Source organism: Entelurus aequoreus, linkage group LG18 (genome assembly GCF_033978785.1).
Source record: "Entelurus aequoreus isolate RoL-2023_Sb linkage group LG18, RoL_Eaeq_v1.1, whole genome shotgun sequence".
Taxonomy (NCBI): domain Eukaryota; kingdom Metazoa; phylum Chordata; class Actinopteri; order Syngnathiformes; family Syngnathidae; genus Entelurus; species Entelurus aequoreus.
In genome coordinates this window covers 37,152,074-37,173,953 of record NC_084748.1, presented here as the reverse complement: position 1 = coordinate 37,173,953, position 21,880 = coordinate 37,152,074, and the positions used below count along the sequence as shown (strand labels likewise).

Below are 21,880 nucleotides of genomic sequence, written 5' to 3'. Positions count from 1 at the left end.
TTCAGAATAAATTATGTGATAATGTTCATCAGTGGTGTTGATTTTCAATCTATCAAGATAAAAAAAGTATATCAAAATCAAATTACAGTATAGTATAGTTATTTATGTAGTTTGATAATTTTCTTCCACTGATGTACTAACATCAGTGGAATATTTTGTACATATGTAGCATAATTTACAAAGATACAAAGAATTGCTATTGCGACATCCGGTGTACACATTTAGATCAGCTGTTTCTTTCATTCTAAAATTTCAGGTTAATTTGTATACTTAGCAAACTCATCCCGCGGGCCGGATAAAACCTGTTCGCGGGCCTGATCCGGCCCTCGGGCCGTACGTTTGACACCCCTGCTGTAGAGAATGCAGTTTCTCAGAAGGTGAGCATACATATAAACTAGGAATGTCAATCCTTCACCATTATTACCGTATTTTTTGGACTATAGAGCACACCAGTATACAAACCACAATATTTGTACATATATTAGCCGCACCAAACTCTAAGCCACAGATATATATACATTGTGAAATGAGTTATTTACACAGAAAGCTTTCGTAAATGTTTATTTACATACCTTAATTGTTTTCAAGCGGTGTATGTAACACGGCAGTAAAGTCATCGCTATGGACCCACTAGCTGTGGAAGCTCGCTCTCCAATCATCTAAACAGACTCAATAACTCCACCGTGACGTTTTGGTGAACTTACTGAGGGGTTTGTGAAACTGTAACAATACAAAATGAATGCCGTTGTAAGTTTAATACTAACGCAGACACTCGTAAAAGTATTAGCATATTAGCGAATGCTAACAACGCTAGCTTGATTACATTACAAGAGCATATACAAATATGCATAAAACGCTACTATCAAACATGTGACGGTTTCGGAAGTTAGAACTTTTAGTTATATTGTAAAACTTAGAAACGTTGCTTGGAATACGAGTAGAAAAAGCACAGAACAGCTCCATTTCAAAAAGAGAGGTAAAACAAAGTTGTGAACAGAAGGAAAACATGACAAAATAAATACCGTGATAACGCTGGACAAGCGGAAATGCACAAAGCCATGTTTGTTTACAGTGGAAGCCACTGCTTAATCAGCACATGCAGTGAGGAAACTCGTCCAACAGATGGCGCCATAGCACAAACAAGAACACACTTCTCCCTCGACGTTAGGTTCTGCGCATGTGTAAGTAAAGTATTCCGATTTAAGGGGTGATGCATGAAAATGCACGTCATAATCAGATCATTTTTTTCAGGGTCCGGTAACGTTCTAATCCGAATGCTGGTCTGGGTAATGTAAACAGGGATGGGTGGATCAATACAAATGTCGATCGTAATGATACTAAGTATAGAATCAGTACTGAACAATCAGTAATAATTGGATCGATCTTTTTTATTGTCGCAATATCACTTTTTTTGTTGTTTTTGTTGTTGTTTACAAACTGGGGAAAAGGGGAAAAAATAACCAATAGTAGTGTTTGCTTTTGAGTTATTTTGTTCTATCGACTTTATTGTAAATATCTTATGTAATAAAATGGAATAAGAAAATAATTTAAAAATTGTATTGATATTGTTTAACCAGCATCCTGTGATTTTTTTTCTTGATTATAATTGTGATCAAAAATGCATTTATTTAATGATACAGAAATAATTAAAGTATAAATATTGGTATGATCAATACTGTACTGTCCCTGTAACTACTTGGTATTGGATCCATACCCAAATATGTAAAATTGTCCAAAACTAATGTAAAGTATCCAAACAACAGAAGAATAAGTGTGACATTTGAACAGTGTAGATAGAACATTAATATTAACCGTAAATTAGCAAGTACATTACTAAATAAGTACCAAGATAATAGTTTCTTGCCTGCAGTCAAGCATGGTGGTGGTACATGTCACAGGCCCGAACTGCACATGTACTGAAGGGCTCACATTTTACCGTGGCAACCACGGCAAGTGCCGCGACCGCCCTCGTCTTTCGTTGTAATGCCCAAAAAATGTAACAACATTTGCGGCAATAACATGCCGTGACTGCCCTTGACTTTTTCCTTGTTAATGGACGAGGGATGTAACAGTAAAAGGTATAATGATAATTTGCGATAGTTAGTAATACCGTTTATTTTTTTTAATTACCGAAAAACCGTAATTTATTAATGCATTTTCGGCAAGACGAAGTCAGGCGCATGCGCACTAGCATCGCTTGGCTTGATAATCATGGCGGACCAATGACACCAACTTTACTCTAGAGATTTCCCCTCGGAGTAAACAGAGTCAAGCGCTTGGTTTAACGTCATTTTCCCTCGCTTCCCGCCGTGCGTTTAAGAGCACACTGCTGTGTTTAGATGGTGACAGGTGTGGACAATATTGGAGACAGACGCATTTATCCCCACACTAAAAGTATACAGCGAAGGAGAAAACTATCTGATGTTTTGCAGCAGGTGATGTGTCGTGAAAGTTGTCACAACTTGTTTATAAAGTCTTTACTATGTTGACTGGGATGTTCACTCCTCCTTTATTTAACTGCAAACTGTATCAGTGTTCAAATAACATCAATAGTAAATCAAATGTTTTCTCATCTCATCGAATTGAACGCAAGTGGTGAAGATTGTTTATTCGAGGTGAGAGGGATCACTGCTGGGTTTTTTTGTTGGCCAAACTGTTGTACTGAACTACAAGGAGGTGCTGGAGAAGAACAAAGCTTGTTATTGACTTAATCTTCATTAGCCAAACTAAAAAGTAAACACATGTCACTAAGGTATTACTTCAAAAATCATTCATGTGACACATCATTTTGTTAATGTTTTATTGTGTATAGTTAATTCCTATATGACATATTTCTGCTCAAACTCTTAATGGATCTGTCCCGATACAGCACCTACATGTACATATAAATGTACATAAAAAAAACCTCTCTATCAAAATGTAAAAATCGAGATAAAGCCATTATGTAATGACAAAAAGCAGACACGTTGACATTATTAAAGAATAAAAAAACCTGATATTTGTCTATAAATATATGGATAATGTTTATCTATAGTCTTTTTATTAGACATTACAAATTACATGATGGTATTACATTCACACCCCAACACTGCTTTACTTAACAATCAGTAATCTTGATTTCAATATTGGTAACAATAAAATATATATTTTTATATATATATATATATATATATATATATATATATATATATATATATATATATATATATATATATATATATATATATATATATATATATATATATATATATATATATATATATATTTACATATATATTTATATATATATATATATATATATATATTTATTTTATTTTTTTTATACACACACAAACCCTGTTTCCATATGAGTGGGGAAATTGTGTTAGATGTAAATATAAACGGAATACAATGATTTGCAAATCCTTTCCAACCCATATTCAATTGCATGCACTACAAAGACAAGATATTTGATGTCCAAACTCATAAACTTTAATATTTTTTTTTTGCAAATAATAATTAACTTAGAATTTCATGGCTGCAACACGTGCCAAAGTAGTTGGGAAAGGGCATGTTCACCACTGTGTTACATGGCCTTTCCTTTTAACAACACTCAGTAAACGTTTGGGAACTGAGAAGACACATTTTTAAAGCTTCTCAGGTGGAATTCTTTCCCATTCTTGCTTGATGTACAGCTTAAGTTGTTCAACAGTCCGGGGGTCTCCGTTGTGGTATTTTAGGCTTCATAATGCGCCACACATTTTCAATGGGAGACAGGTCTGGACTACAGGCAGGCCAGTCTAGTACCCGCACTCTTTTACTATGAAGCCACGTTGATGTAACACGTGGCTTGCTGAAATAAGCAGGGTCGTCCATGGTAACGTTGCTTGAATGGCAACATATGTTGCTCCAAAACCTGTATGTACCTTTCAGCATTAATGGCGCTTTCACAGATGTGTAAGTTACCCATGTCTTGGGCACTAATACACCCCCATACCATCACAGATGCTGGGTTTTCAACTTTGCGCCTATAACAATCCGGATGGTTCTTTTCCTCTTTGGTCCGGAGGACACAACGTCCACAGTTTCCAAAAACAATTTGAAATGTGGACTCGTCAGACCACAGAACACTTTTCCACTTTGTATCAGTCCATCTTAGATGAGCTCGGGCCCAGCGACGCCGACGGCGTTTCTGGGTGTTGTTGATAAACGGTTTTCGCCTTGCATAGTAGAGTTTTAACTTGCATTTACAGATGTAACGACCAACTGTAGTTACTGACAGTGGGTTTCTGAAGTGTTCCTGAGCCCATGTGGTGATATCCTTTACACACTGATGTCGCTTGTTGATGCAGTACAGCCTGAGGGATCGAAGGTCACGGGCTTAGCTGCTTACGTGCAGTGATTTCTCCAGATTCTCTGAACCCTTTGATGATATTACGGACCGTAGATGGTGAAATCCCTAAATTCCTTGCAATAGCTGGTTGAGAAAGGTTTTTCTTAAACTGTTCAACAATTTGCTCACGCATTTGTTGACAAAGTGGTGACCCTCGCCCCATCCTTGTTTGTGAATGACTGAGCATTTCATGGAATCTACTTTTACACCCAATCATGGCACCCACCTGTTCCCAATTTGCCTGTTCACCTGTGGGATGTTCCAAATAAGTGTTTGATGAGCATTCCTCAGCTTTATCAGTATTTATTCCCACCTTTCCCAACTTCTTTGTCACGTGTTGCTGGCATCAAATTCTAAAGTTAATGATTATTTGCAACAAAAAAAAAAAGTTTATCAGTTTGAACATCAAATATGTTGTCTTTGTAGCATATTCAACTGAATATGGGTTGAAAATGATTTGCAAATCATTGTATTCCGTTTATATTTACATCTAACACAATTTCCCAACTCATATGGAAACGGGGTTTGTATATATATATATATATATACTACTGTATGTCTCCTGCCTCGAAATAAAATAATGTTTGCCTTGGTGCCCTTCTAACTTGCCTTGGTGCCCTAAAATATGAGCCCTCCTTTAAGGCCACACTTGCCTTGACCTTAAAAAGTAAAAATTTGAGGCTTGGTACTGTGACATTGTGAAACAGAGCATAATCCCCTCTCTCGGGACAGTGGGCTGCATGACCGTCTTCTACCTTGATAACGACTCCACACACACACACAAACAACACACGCACACACACACACACTTCAGAGATGACAAAGAGGCCAAGTATGTCTCATCTTGACCTGAACATCCTGAGCATTTGTAGGGCTCTGGTGAATTCCCTGATTAAATCAGTGCTGGATAACACTGTAAATAGTACTTATTTCAACACACATGCTGTGTACGTGCGGCAGTCACAGTGACAGTTGTCATGAGTATGGTCGACGGATAGCAAGCGACTTACTGACTTTATAGAAGCGTCTAGAAATGTTGCAACCTGCGAGCCTCTTCCAATGTCTTTGGAGAGAGGAAGTATGCACATGTTGTTTCTAGGTTACCACCTCTCCACTCCTAATCAACCACCTGAAACTAAAGTGACTTGCAGGTTGCATGTCTGTCCTCCCCCCCGACGATTAATTGCCAAGCAGGGTTAGTTATCGGTATAAGGAGGTGTGTACACTCAGACCAAGATGAAGCAAGATGGCATATTTATTTTTAAAATGTACATTTAATTGAGCTGGGCTTAATTGAGAAGTGCTTTGGCACTTATTGACGTGAGGTCCACCTCTTCCTGCTATTACTGCATCCACACGGAGGCAGATAAAACCCATTTATACGTTATGTCTTTCAGTATTAAAAAGCTGTCGCGGTACATGCCAGCATTTAGAAGGCGACTGGGAGTTAATGCGAACTGTTAATTGTTTCAGTCACACTTTCTGGTTTTGTTGCTTTGGTAGGAAATATTCCATTAACCTTTGAGATAAGAGCAGCATTTTATGTTTCTTCATCGCACTCGGAGGTTCATGCATATACAGTATTGCACACACACACATTCTTAGTTATGTCAAAGTCAAATAGAGCAGAAAATGTTTTGCCAAGTTAGGTAAAAGTTAGAAATAACATTTAAAACAAACATTCATAAACTCACAAGCTGACGTATGGTTATTTAAAGAACTAGGGCTCAAAACATTGCAACTTCAATCAATTAATCAAATAAAGATTGTTTATATAGCCCTTAACACGCGAAGTCCCAGAGAAGGGTCAATTGACACTTTTACCTAGAAAACACACAAGAGGGTCATTTGACCCCTAGTCCCCCCTGTGGACACTCCTTTTGTTATGAAAATGTGGCTGTTAGTGGCACACGGCAGGGGGCCACTTGAGCCTGTGTGGGGGAGGGGACCTTACAGCTCAAGCTTTAGTTCTGAGGTAGGTTGTGTGTGTTTTTGCAAGGATCAACAGAATGAAGGGATCAACACTCTGACATTTATTGTTAAAAAAAATACAAAACAAAACATATTTACAAAGAATGAAAAAGCAACTGTTTTCCCAGTTTTGGTGTGGAGGGTTGTTGCAGAAGCAATTGTTATTTTTGTGTGCCAAAAATAGTTTAAAAAAAAAAATTTACAAAGAAAAAAGCATATTTACAAAGAATGAAAAACCATGTCCATGTAAACGTGACTGACATACATTTGAGCAGTCACTCACAATCCTGGCACTGCCATTGCTCCTTTCGGCATTTCCCACATGTATAATTTTTCTGTCTACCTAGACAAACTGCCCCTAACAGCCTCATTACCATAACAAAATGAGTGATTAGTGTATTCGGGAAAAGCGTCGGGCCAAATGACCCCTCTCTGGGTCTTCTAGGTAGACAGAAAAATGCTGGGACTTCTAGTGTTAATCACAGGTGCCTTGAAGGGCTGCACAAACCACAATGGCATCACTGGTCTATAGCCACATCACGGGGGAGGGAAGGGGGGGGGGGGGAAGCGGCAGGTCAACTGGTCTAAAAGAGTGTCTATTTAAAAGCTGGAGTCAGATTTAAGGTACGACTTAAATGCTTCTACCGTGGGAGCAACGCTAACTGTTGCCGGTAGGGCCGGAGCTTGAATAGAAAACGCTCTAGATCCTGCAGCCTTTATGTTGGGCTCTGGGAATCACTAATAAGCTGGCGTTCTTGGAATGTAAGTTTTAGACTAAATGTAGTGTACAATACAGTCAGCAAGATAATATGGTGCTAAACCATTTAGTATTTTTTACGTAAGTAGTAAAACCTTGAAGTTGCATCTTAAGAGAACAGGGAGTATAGGAGTAGTATAGGGATAGGGATTAATACGAATTTTCCGGTTCCGATTCCACTTTCGATTCTGCTTAATGATTCGATTCCTTAACGGCTCTCTTATCGATTCTTATTTGGGAAAAAATGGTGGATTGGCATTAGTTTAGAGGTAACATGACCTTACATAGCCTACAGTGAGGTCTCAAGAGGCACATATCGGTACTTAGCATATAATAACTTTTTTGTAAATAAATATAAGAAATGTTTATTCTTCAGTAGAATTTAATCATGTGCAAATTACACAAGAATGTAACATTTAGTAACATGTAGGGTTGCAAAATTCCAGGAATATTCAGAGTTGGAAACTTTCCATGGGAATTAACGGGAATATATGGGAATTAACAGGAATTAATGGGAATAAACATTGAATGCAACATGCTAGATCTTGCAGCATGATTATTAGCTAAAACAACCTGATTTAATGCAAATTCAGTACAATTTCAACCCTGCACGGTGCATTGCTCCATCACATGTGCAGTGCATTCTTCTATCACATGCACAGATAATTCCCAGCATGCTACACACTACAGCAGGGCTATTGAGGCCACACTAGTATTTGAGCCCAAGGACTTTATCCAGTCAGGTAAGTGTTGATGATATTACTGGGGTAAATATATTTGATCTATGGTATTTAAATTTAATAGAGGTGTAATTGCTTGTTACTGTATGACTGCAGACTACTCCAGCAGACTTCCACTCAAGCTAGCTAGCTGTTCATGCTTGTTAAATGATTTTGGGGCTAATATCTTCTAGCTAGCTAGGTTTATGTACCACCACCAGTCTCATAATGAACCGAAAATATTTATCCGTTAGCCGTGATGCTAATTTTCTCTATGTTAAATCCAATTCATTTATGCTAACAACGTTAGCAATCCGAATTTACATTTTTGTGATCTGTAAAGTTCAACTAGCAAATACTAAATCAAAACATGTAGTTTCCTCTGCCTTCTGTTCTTCTAGCCATTCTGTTGTCATACAAGAATGTAGGTTACAGTTTGATTTAGCATTCTGATTGAGTGTTCATTTATTCATTTAGCCTATTTCTAGTCAGTAAAATATTTTTAAAGACTACTCCAATTGTTTAGCTGACTATTTATATCTGTGTGTGGCATTGCATTAGTGTTTTACAAGAATAAATAAATAAAAATAGAATAATGTCACGTACACCATCTGATGTGTGGAGACAATTCACCCCAACCAATGTAGGCAGAAAGGCTGTGTACATTTGCAAATACTGTGCAAAGAGCTATGTCAAAAATGCCACACAGATGCAGCAGTATATAGACAAGTGCCCATTAATATATAATTATAGTAATTCCCCTTTAATTCTCATATATTCCCATTAATTCCCGTGGACGGTGTCCAACTTTGAACAATCAAAAGATTGTCAATATTTCCAAACTTCCCGACCTTAACTTCCCGTGGTAAATTTCCGAAAAGTTTCCAGAAATTTACCGGAAACTTTCCACCCCTTTGCAACCCTAGTAACATGTGATATTAACTTATTACATGCAAAGTCAGATATGTAAAGCCTCTATTGGTTATAATGTTGATGATTATAGCTTACAGTTTATGAAAACTTTGAATTGAAAATCTCAGAAAATGTAAGGTTTCCGAAACTGTAAGCTATGATGATCAGAATTATAACAAGGCTTGACATATCTCACTTTGCATGTAATGAGTTAAAATCACATATTAATTTCACATTTGAAGTTAATTGCTGACATGAATGGACTTTTCCACCATATTTTAATCTTATTACTTTCAACTTAATGCCGCAACTTTTTCGGGCATTTTAGGCTGCGACAGTCACCAAGAGATCATTCCCGGAAAAGCGTTTCCAGATCATATTCATGGTAAACCAGAATAAAATCTAGTCTTCCTCTTTCGTCCAAACACCAACCTTCATCTCCCATCTGGGTATTTTATTTCCACCCCAATATCTGGTGCCCTCCTTTGCTACTTGCAATAAATTGACATTTTACTAGCTCATTTGAATCCAGGTCGACTCAAGCGTTTGATATAAAAGTCGATGCACATGTGGATTTGGAGGGAAAAGTGTGTGGGCATTAACTAGTGGAGGATGACACAGATAGAAACTTCTGCTAATTCCTGCAGCATGGGGATTCTCTCTCTCTCACACACACACACACACACACACACATTTGCACAACCACACAAAAATCTCATCCAGAAAATCTTCCTCTTTTCCTTAATAGCAGGGGACATACAAAGTGTGTCAGGCAAACTTATGAGGTTTACGAGTTCTTGTTTTGTAGCTGCATATATGTATGGGCCTTTTTTGTGTATTTGCGTGCAAGGGCGGATGAGAAAGTGTTGCCGCGCCAGAGCGCCTCGGAGATGGCTGGGGTTTATAAGTTGTGTATATGTGGAGTTAACGTCCTTGTGTTCAACCCACTTGATGTGAAATATTCACTCTTAAATGGCTGGGCGGGAATAAAAGGCAATTCACAGGGAGTTTTAGCTGTAGGGTGCAACGGTCTGTGCAATTGTGTGCGTGTGCGCACGGCACATCTGCGGGGTAGTTTAGGGGTGTGTGGCGCGCTAATGTGCATCATCGATTTCAGTCAAAAGCTGCCGCACCAAAGATTATGTATAGCCTATTCCCAGACGGCTACACACAAGCCCATCTCAATCACACAAAGCCCTTTGGATTGTGTGTGTGTGTGTGTGTGTGCGTGTGCGTGTGCGTGTGTGTGTGTGTGTGTGTGTGTGTGTGTGTGTGTGTGTGTGTGTGTGTGTGTGTGTGTGTGTGTGTGTGTGTGTGTGTGTGTGTGCGTGGGCGTGTGCGTGTGTGAGAGAGAGAGAGCCAGTGCCTGTCCTAATAGAAGTAAAGCAGTGCCGTAAAACAACTGGCCCATGCTATCCGTCCACCGTTAACTGGAGTGTGCATATATCCAGACACACGGTCAGAGACAGCTTCACACACAAGCGCAGCGCTAATAGCTCAGTAGCTTAGTGCATCAGTCAGAAGCAGGAGATGTTGCAAGTTCTAATCCGCGCCAAGGAAAAGGCCATCGCTTGTAGCGGCGTGTGGTAAGCCGAGGGACAAATGCGACGTGGACACATACGGCTGAGCGGCTTACAGTAAAGCTACAGGCCGACGGGCTCGCGACGCGTCCGGGAGCCGTAATCGCTGGGCAGCCCGGGTCGGGTCAAGCCGGGCGGGGTCGAGTAGGACGTCGAGCGGGGCCAACTGGGAAGAACGAGGACGCCGGAGTCGAATGCGAGATGAAATAATTGAGGGCAGAGGATATGATGGACAAAAGGTGAAAGTTGGCAGATGGGACGGAGAAAAACGGGGGAGATTTGAGTGTGTGAGGAAATTGGAAAGAAGGTTTGAGGAGACCGGGGGGTGAAAGGTCAGGAAACGCTGCTAATAACGTTCAAACGACACTGCAGCCTCCAAAATTTGATTTCAACAAACATTTTTGGTGATTGGGCATCGATGGAAACCGGGACTTGCCATTTATACTGCCAAGTCGGAATTTCAACTGGAACACACTTCAAAGTCGCATTTCCCACTCGGAAAGTCGGAGCGTTCTCACCAACCCCGAGTTCAGTTCAGTTCAGTTTCAGTCGATTTGGAACATGCATACATTACATTGTAATGCATCACATATGTCCAGTTGTTTCATTACAGCACGTCCGAAAAGGAGTAGGAAGAAGCAGAGCTTATTTAATCCTACCCCTTTTCATACCATAGCAATTGTATCCTATTTCATTGTTGTCTGTAACAGAACAGGGAATAAATAAATAATAAACAAATAATATACCATAGTAAATAAACAAATATTAAATACATAAATAATCTTTGTCTCAATTTTTAAAAAAAATAGGTTCATGATGTTCATCATTGATTTGTGTTCTGTGTACTTTGTGAACACTTGTAGTTTGAACAGTCTTTTAAACTGAATCATATTGGTTCTTTGGTTAATCCTTTCCATAATTTAAATCCACATACAGATATGCTAAAGGTTTTAAGTGTTGTACGAGCATACAAATGTTTTAAATTAGATTTTCCTCTAAGGTCGTATTTCTCCTCTTTTGTTGAGAAGAATTGTTGTACATTCTTGGGTAGCAGGTTATAGTTTGCTTTGTACACAATTTTAGCTGTTTGCAAATGCACCAAATCGTTAAATTTCAATATTTGTGATTCAATAAATAAAGTGTTTGTATGTTCTCTATATCCAACATTATGTATTATTCTAATTGATCTTTTTTGTAACACCGTTAGTGAATGAAGCGCACATTTGTAGTTGTTTCCCCATTTTTCTACACAATAACTCAGAAATGGTAACACTAGTGAGCAGTAGAGAATACTAAGTGATTTTTGGTCCAGGACATGTTTTGCTTTATTCATTATTGACGTGTTTCTTGCTACTTTATGTTGTATATTATTTACATGAGATTTCCAATTCATTTTTTGTATCTATTGTTACACCCATAAATGTGTTTTCTTGGTTTCAAAGATGGCTGCTCTGGATGTAAACAATGACATACGCTTCTGTGATATCCGTTATTAGCACTTTGGATTTGTTTTTGTCGCACAAAATCAGCTATGTACGACTTATCGTTGGATGTTTATATACGGTAACGTTGCTCGGTATACCGGTACTAATAAAGTACCACAATACTAATTGATTGAAATTGGTACCATATTACCTGTGAAAAGTACCGGTACCATTCTTTCATCTAAGTGCCGCTACGCGGCAGTGACTACAGAGCATTGTTGAATGTGTCAAAACGCACACAAACAGTGCATACAAGCAATAACATTGTGGTGGGGAAGAATGGCAAAAAACAGAAATTTTACTGTTTAATATAGAGGGAGCGTGAAGTACAATATGGAGGTATTTGGACATCAAATCAACGATAAAGGTGACGCTTTAAACAAGGAAGCGCCGCGCTTTAAGTGTTGCTTTAAAACATGCCTTGCCAAATGTAGCGATTAGTATTGCCACCTTTGCTTCAGACTTAGGTAATCAAATAATAAGCATTCAGATATGCACAAGGAGTTATAAAGAGTGACAGATAATAATGTAGTTGTTGTACCTGTCCTGCTGTTTGGCTCCAGTGCAGACGGCATATATATATATATATATATATATATATATATATATATATATATATATATATATATATATATATATATATATATATATATATATATATATATATATGTATATGTATATATAATATATATATATATATATATATATATATATATATATATATATATATATATGTGTTGATATATATATATATACAGTATATATATATATATGTTGATATAAATATTTTCGAATTAATCGCGATTCTTATTTGCAACAATTATTAATCGATTCAAAGAAATCAATAATCTATTTAAAAATATATATATAAAAAAATTAAATCAAGTATATTAGTATTAGATATAATTAACAAATAAAATATATATAATTGTTGCAAATACGAATTGCGATTCATTCGAAAATCTATTTGTTTTGACACTTTGCTGAACACTGTAAAAAAGCAAGTCAGATTTTACGATTTAAAGCAAAAAAGCAACCGAGCCACCAAAATTTAACCGTAAAATTATCAATGGTACGGTTTTTATTAAATTTGTGTAAAAAAAAAAATGTTTCTGGTAACTGATCTGCCAGGTTTTATCCCATAATCTACAGATTTTTATTTTTTTTTACAACGAAAAGTATGAAAAGATGAGAAGTGTTAAACAGGAAAGTCATCTTAATTTGCAATATCTTTGTACAAAAAGGCTATTTTGTTGTTCCCTGCCAGCTGAATGAAACACAAACGTGCGTCTGCACTTTGAAAGCACCAGTGTCAGCTCAAATAGTCTCAGGGGATGATGGCTAAAAGTACTTCCATCATCAGTATCAGCTGCAGTGATTGCTGGAAATATGTGAACAATAGTGAATAAACAAATGCATTCCATGACATTGTAAGGCTGTGAAAGGAGAACAGGAAATAGGGGGAATGTTGTTCAAGTGGCGAGTCGATCTGTAATAAGTTGCATTAGTCTGCACTTGTACATTTAGTCATACAGTATGTCTGTCCACTAAAAAGTCTCACGATAATAATTAAGGATGGGAATTATGCATCAGAGAATTTGTGAAAATTCAGTCAGGGCTGCAACTAACAACTATTTTGATAGTCGACTAGCCATCGATTATTTTAACGATTATTCAACTAATCGGATTATGAAGAGTACAGTTATTCAGTAGGGTTTTTCCTATCAACGCCAGCCCACTTGGATGACATTGTATGTATTTTTAATCTCCGGCTGACAAGTGGCTAGAAGATAATGTGTCTCCATGCACAGTTAAACATTACATTACAGCAAATACATTTAGTTTTTTTTAGTATCAAGTAATAATAACATTGGAGCAGAAGGCTAACATGTTACACAGGGAGAGCAAGCCAGTAGAAGACTTGCTAATAGCTAAGATAACCGCTAAACAAGCTCTAAACAACAGAAGAAATAAGTGCTATTTTGTCAACAGCGTATGGGTTTTATTTGTTAAATGTTTAAAAAATTAAGAAATAATTCCTTGGGCACAGGAGGATTTTAGAGCAAAAACCAAACGATGTAATTGGTAATAAGGTTTTTTTTTTTTAATTTTGTTTAGTTATTGTGTATTATTGATTTTGTTTTGATCAAACAATTGTATGTAATAAAATAAAATAAGGAACTACTTTAAATATTGTGTTAATATTGTTAAACTGTCAATAGCACTCACCATTGATTAATTTAAAAATGTACAGTTACAATAATACATCGGTACGTGTACTGGTATTGTCCGATCTCACCAATGTATGATGACAATCAGCAGCATAAAACCTTGATCGGAACATCCCTACAATAACTTTATTAAAGGCCTACTGAAATGAATTTTTTTTATTCAAACGGGGATAGCAGATCTATTCTATGTGTCATACTTGATCATTTCGCGATAATGCCATATTTTTGCTGAAAGGATTTAGTAGAGAACAACGACGATAAAGATCGCAACTTTTGGTATCTGACAAAAAAAAGCCTTGCCCCTACCGGAAGTAGCGTGACGTAGTCAGTTGAACATTTCCGCAAAGTTCCCTATTGTTTACAGTGATGGCGGCCAGAAGTGAGAGCGATTCGGACCGAGAAAGCGACGATTTCCCCATTAATTTGAGCGAGGATGAAAGATTTGTGGATGAGGAAAGTGCAAGTGAAGGACTAGTGGGGAGTGGAAGCGATTCAGATAGGGAAGATGCTGTGAGAGGCGGGTGGGACCTGATATTCAGCTGGGAATGACTACAACAGTAAATAAACACAAGACATATATATACTCTATTAGCCACAACACAACCAGGCTTATATTTAATATGCCACAAATTAATCCCAGGTGTTTGTTATGCTAGCTCCTAGCTACTAGTTCCCGTCCATATAACCCGCCAATACAATTCAAACACCTGCACAACACACACAATCACTCAGCCCAAAGGACCGTTCACCTAACCCAAGGTTCATAAAGCTTATATATTTAACCAAAGTTACGTACGTGACACGCACGTACGGGCAAGCGATCAAATGTTTGGAAGCGCAGCTGCGTACTCACGGTACCGCGTCTGTGTATCCAAATCAAAGTAATCCTGGTAAGAGTCTGTGTTGTCCCAGTTCTCTACAGGCGTCTGTGTATCGAAGTCAAAGTCCTCCTGGTAAGAGTCTCTGTTGTCCGAGTTCTTCGATCTTGACTGCATCTTTCGGGAATGTAAACAATGAAACGCCGGCTGTGTTGTGTTGCTGACTTCCCTCGCAAAATACTCCGCTTCGCACCGACAACTTTCTTCTTTGCTTGCTCAGCTTCTTTCTCCATAATGCAATGAACAAATTGCAACAGATTCACCAACACAGATGTCCAGAATACTGTGGAATAATGAGATGAAAACAGAGCTATTTTGTATTGGCTTCAATGGGAGAGCCATACCTCTGTTTCACTGGCTACGTCACGCGCATACGTCATCCTCCAAAGGAGTTTTCAACCGGAAGTTTAGCGGGACATTTAAAATTGCACTTTATAAGTTAACCCGGCCGTATTGGCATGTGTTGCAATGTTAAGATTTCATCATTGATATATAAACTATCAGACTGCGTGGTCGGTATTAGTGGGTTTCAGTAGGCCTTTAAACGTTTGATTATTTAAAAGCAAAGGACAATCAAAGTACCAATAAAAACAAAGTATCAATGTGTATGTAAACAAAGGACAGTTAAAATAGCAGCAATAATAACTTCCTCAAAAAGAAAAGATAATTTGGGGATGATGATGATGTTCAGAAAGATGCACGCAGGTATATAGACAACGTTTAACCGGCGGACTTTGGCTAAAATGATAGTTACATCCATTTTACACATGGCTTTGTCTCTCATAAGTGTTTTGTATCGGTTCGTATTTATTCATATTTTTATCACCAAAAATAAGGACCAGGAGAAAAATGTACACACAAAAAAAATATATATAGTAAATTATTATTATTGTTTAATGTAAACTGCCTCTGATTATAATCCCCTCAACTATTAAGGCATAAAGTAAAGGAAATGTCAACCAAGTACCACTAATGAAAAACACTCAATCACTGTAAACAAATGTTTAAGTATTTACTAGTAACATGTTAAAATGAAGGTGCTAAAGTAAGGAACATGTAAGAAATGCCTAATAAAGTGTAACAAAATAGTGCAAAGTGTAAAAATGTAAACAAAGAGAAAATTGAGAAGAACTATGTTCTGCAGGTTTAATGCCAGGAAGTTACAGCTGTGCTCTAAAGGGTGAGCTCGGCTAATAAGGTGGTGATAGGAGAAATGTATACCTGTATCTACCAATAACTACGTTTGCCAAGAATAGTGCAAGCAGCTGAAGCAACATATTGCACTAACACATGGCCAAGTAACATACACCTCTCGGAGCCAAGAAGACTGTGCCATCTAAGCCGTGCCACATATGGTCAAAAGGTATGCCTGAGAACGTAGTGCTTCAAGTCCAATTTGGGGCACACATCAAGTCAAGTCTGACGACCACCTGTTCCCCCAGTGACTGCAGTGTATAAGGGTGCCAGTAACAGACAGCCATGTCTGTCTTACCATGTCCTTGCCATGTCGTACTTGCAATGAATCTTTAATATCTAGCAATGTAAAGGCAGGAATGCTCCAACCTCGATTTAATTGTATGGTAACTCCTCCATATTGTATTTGTGTGTCCTGGTATTACCCACTATCAGGTGGTGTGGTATTACCGGTCTTTTCGGAGAGGAACGCCTTGCATAATTTACAGACCGCATTGGTCTGACGATGGTCCATTTAAAAAAAAAAAATCTTTAAAAAAATTACTTTTCCTGTTTTATCCACAATTTCTTCATTTTTAGTTTCTCTTCTCACTCCATGCAAAGGAACAGAGACAACAAGATGCCGCAACAGTTGATACTGTTACCTGATTGGCTGTTAGCGTATCACTCTCAGGAAGCGTTTTATCGAACACTTTCTTTTTTTATTGATATCGATTACTTGTCTATCGCCATATATATTGATATTGTTTTATCGCCCATGCCTACACTACAATAAATAAAATGTTCATGTACCGTCCAAAAAAAGCGTTTAGTGGCCATTATAATTTTGGTTTCCCTTGAGTGGTTGCTATGGACAACAACATATATGCAATTATTATGAATTAATTTTGGGCAGCACGGTGGAACAGGGGTTAGTGCATGTGCCTCACAATACGAAGGTCCTGAGTTAAATCCCTCGCTCGGGATCTTTCTGTGTGGAGTTTGCATGTTCTCCCCGTGACTGCGTGGCTTCCCTCCGGGTACTCCGGCTTCCTCCCACCTCCAAAGACATGCACCTGGGGATAGGTTGATTGGCAACACTAAATTGGCCCTAGTGTGTGAATGTGAGTGTGAATGTTGTCTGTCTATCTGCGTTGGCCCTGTGATGAGATGGCGACTTGTCCAGGGTGTACCCCGCCTTCCGCCCGAATGAAGCTGAGATAGGCTCCAGTGACCCCAAAAGGGACAAGCAGTAGAAAATGGATGGATGGATGAATTAATTTCAAAGCCATCGAGGCGACACTGAGTGGGGTACTTGTCTGCTCCAGCACTGTTGATTCTCAACTAGTATGCTGTCTAATTACGTCGTCATGGCAACAGCTAAGGTGGTCCTCCACTACGAGTCCATTGATCCACTACACACTGGCATGGAAACGGGATAAAACATTCGGAAAGTGAATACTGATAGAAAGTAAATTGCTATACAATTTGTGAATATTCATCTGTAATTGAACATGTGTTCCACTCTCTTTCTTCCAGGCTGATGCTGAGAGAGGAGGCCCCGAGTGCTCCTCCCAAGAATATTGTGGCCAGCGGTCGGACGAACCAGTCCATCATGGTCCAGTGGCAGCCCCCTCCAGAACCACAGCTCAATGGAGTCCTCAGAGGATACATGCTTAGGTACTGTACACATTCACTCACACTAGCGCTTGCTTTAATTGTGTGAACGCTCCAAAGCATTCACACATATGGTTTTCTACACCAAAATTCATCTATTTATTATTATCATTCAACAACTTCTTCTTCTTCTCCAGATTTTGGCGCACTCTACCTTCCACATTTTTCACCCGATTCAAACCGTTTCAACTTCAAACTGTTCAGCCTATTTGGGAATCGCGGGCTTTCTTTTGACAAATTCCAAAAATTCCCAGATTTCCCAGAATTCCAGGTTTTTCGGGACATTTTTCCCATTCAAAATGAATTGGAGTTTGTTCAAACTTCCACCATTTCCACATTTTTCAACCAATTTAAACCATTCCACCTTCAACACATTCCACCATTCTGGAAATTCAAACTACCCTTTTTCCAAGTTAAAAAAAATTCCAGGATTTTCCGGAATTCCTGGTTTTCCAAAGCCCTATTTCCACCCTTTTTTCTGGCGATTACTCCTCCCACATGTTTCAACCTACTTCAACCGTTCCACAGTCAAATCATTCCTCTTAATCAGGACAAAAAACAGAGTTGTTTTTTGAATTGGAAAAATTCCTGGTTTTCCCGAAATTCCAGGAATTCTGTAATACCATTTCTCAATTCAACATGTTACTACTTCAACATTTCTCGACCGATTTGAAAAATTTCAACACCAACCATTTCAACTCATTCAGACCATTCAAGTTTTTTACCATTTAAAAAAAAATTCCCGCTTTTCCCGAAATTCCCAATTGTCTGGGAAATTCCCATTTAAATCAATGGGACATTCTTCAAAGTACCCATACTTGCCAATCCTCCCGTTTTTAGCGGGAGAATCCCGGTATTCAGCGCCTCTCCCGACAACCTCCCGGCAGAGATTTTCTCCCGACAAACTCCCGGTATTCAGCCGGAGCTGGAGGCCACGCCCCCTCCAGCTCAATGCGGACCTGAGACTGAGTGGGAACAGCCTGTTCTCACGTCCGCTTTCCCACAATATAAACAGCTTGCCTGCCCAATGAACGGAGAAGTTAAACAGGACAATACTGCCATCTAATGGATAGCCACCGGAACACTGAAATTCAAGTATTTTTTATGTTTTTCTATGTAAATAAAATAAATAAATATATATATATATATATAGCTAGAATTCACTGAAAGTCAAGTATTTCATATATATATATATATATATATATATATATATATATATATATATATATATATATATATATATATATATATATATATATATATATATATATATATATATGAAATACTCGAGTTGGTAAATTCTAGCTGTAAATAACCACGCCCACAACACCCCCCACCCCCCACCTCCCGATATTGGAGGTCTCAAGGTTGGCAAGTATGAAAGTACCACAATCCCCACATTTTTCATCTGATTCAAACTGTTCCAACTTCAAAATATTCAGCCTGTTCAGGAATTGTGTGATCTACTTCAACACTTCTAAAAAAAATTCCAGGATTTCAGTTCAACTTCAGCATTGGAGCATTCACACGCAATTCCTTCAGGAATTGCCTCATCTAGTTATTAATAAATGAAATAAAACATTTTCAAAGAAGTATTACGATTGTTTACCAGCGACCCGTCTTTGAACCCCGCATTAACTGCATGGCCGGTCGCATATGATAAAACATCGCGTTGTGGCTTTACAGTATTCATTTTTAAAGCAAATCTCTTGTTTATGGAAGCCACTATATCAGAAGTGGAAGCTAACAGTGAATCTACACAAATCTATTATTCATGATCACATTCCAGCAAAACATGTTGCACTCACCCCCACTCCCCCCAAAAATGGTCTTATAACAGAGGAATGTGATGTATTAAACCATAGACACATATTTCTGTGTTCTCAAGCAGGGCTATGTCATACTGCACAATGACAATGCAATAACAGTGAATGTTATTCGCACTATGCATTTATTCAGCGCCTACGCCATTCAACTATAACATTTTATCTAACCGATATAATGCCTCTGCCATACACACTAAATCAAACACCCGTACTCTTTCTTGGTCTTTGTGCATATGGCTTCATACAAATTCATTTCCATTCGCCTCCTACACAGTTTTAAATATTCTCAATTTGTATTAGCATACAGTGCTATTATGTGCTACAATTAATGAAATGTATTGACGAGGTAAAATCACACTTGTTTTGCAGAAAACACCTTTATTTTTATCACTAACTTCTACACAATATACGTATCCTCCTGTTTTTGGTATATTTGTTTTGACAGAATTACAGCCTTGTGGAAAAAAAAGAACATCGTTATACAAAAACACTAATGTCTGCTGTAGAGGATGCAGTTTCTCAGAAGGTTATAGAGAGCATCTCGAAGGTGAGCCCACATTTAAACCAGGACTATCAATCCTTCACGAGTTACAGTATTTACACAAACAGATTTTGTAAATACCTTAATTGTTTCCAAACGGTGCCTGTAACACGGCAGTAAAACGGCTGATCAAACAAAACAGAAGTCATCGTCATGGACCCACTAGCTGCGTGGGTTAGCTCTCCAATCAGCTAAACTGACTCAATTGCTACATTGGCCCGAAACTGATTTTTTTGAGATTGTGATTTTGCTACAGTTGACTGTTTTCACTGGCAAGTAAAATGTGATTTTTATTCAGACTCCAGTGTAAACGTGCACAGGTCCCAATGTGGCGTCGACGTCACTTGCATGCGCACTTTGATAAAGTAAAAACAAAGGAAGTTGACCGGGAGGAAATCGCTACTACTACAAAATAAAATAAAAGTCCAGAAACCTTAAAAATGTATGTGTTTTTTACGCGACAGTAAATGAAAGTAGTATCATGTATGAATGGATGTGTATAGTGTAATATATTTGGGAGAGTTGTACTCTTTGTATGGCTGTTAAGTAGAGGAGACACGGACATCAGCATGGATCTGCGGGAGCTTTATTTTTCAACTCACATGTAACAAATGCGCCACAGCGTCAATTCCGGTCTTCCAACAATTGCTATTTCTTCAGAATCAAAATATATATTCATATATTACATATAGCCTATTATTTGCGCAGTATTGACAAATGATTTTTTCGAAAATTTGGTCGTCTTAAAAAGAAACCAAAACCGGATGTTGTGATGAAATATCCATTTCCGCTGGCGACTGCGTCTTTCTGGCGCACACGAGTGACCTAGCTCGCCCAACCAGAGCTGACGAAACAATCACATTCAGGACGCTTTGCGTTTAGACTAAAGTCACATTAGAAAACATCAGGTTTCAATTGGATTCAGTACTACCTCCTGATGTGGCCTGAATCTGATGCCAAAAGATCAGATTTGAAGCACTTTGAAGCGTTTAGACTGACAAAAAAACAAAACAGATCTGTGTCACTTGAGGGCCAACAAATCAGATTTGGTGTGCAGTGTGAACGGGTCCAATAACTCCACGATGATGTTTTGGGGAATTTACTGAGGAATTTCTGAAAGTGAATCAATACAAAAAGAATGCCATTGTAAGTTAATAATACTTACACAGACACTCGTAAACATGTTAGCATATTAGCTAATGCTAACGACGCTGGTACGTACAATTATGCAAGAAAACACTTATGGACATCACACATGGGACGGTTTAGTAAGTATGAATCGTTTTAGTTGTATTGTAAAACTCAAATGTTGCTTGTAGTGATAAATGAAAAATTCATACGAGTAGAAACGCTATGGGCGACTAGAAGGTGAAACGGCACTTGTACTTCTGGTTCAAAGTCCTAAACGGAAGGAGTAAATCAATAAAATCTACTTTTGACTTGTCGGTTAGTGCAGTGGAAGGGATGGGAGAAGGGGCTGTGTCGACAATGCTGTCAGACATTACTTGTCCATTGCTTTCTTTGGACTCATAATGACTTAGCAAAACTAGAAACATGCTGTAAAAAGGCTACAAAACACCTAAAAAGCACACAAAGTAGCATTGAGTAAAGTAGCTAATGACTGCGCTGTTGTACTGACTGAATGAGCACAGAGATCGTTTAGCTGGCCTTCAATGGATGTGCTGCGGGGCACAAAATGGCTGCACTGCGATGCAATGGGTGGATGGAACATTCGTACACCAGACATATTACTGCCAGA

The 21,880-nt window shown here is 38.2% G+C and overlaps 1 protein-coding gene across 3 annotated transcripts in view; it reads left to right on the top strand.

Annotated features, from left to right (window-relative positions):
- LOC133634106 (protein sidekick-1-like) overlaps positions 1-21,880 on the top strand; it is a 962,694-nt gene that overhangs the window by 789,869 nt on the left and 150,945 nt on the right. For all 3 annotated transcript variants that reach the window (XM_062027111.1, XM_062027112.1, XM_062027113.1), the window contains one exon: positions 17,617-17,757. In XM_062027111.1, the coding sequence (XP_061883095.1) occupies positions 17,617-17,757 (141 nt within the window). The remainder of the gene's footprint in view (positions 1-17,616; positions 17,758-21,880) is intronic.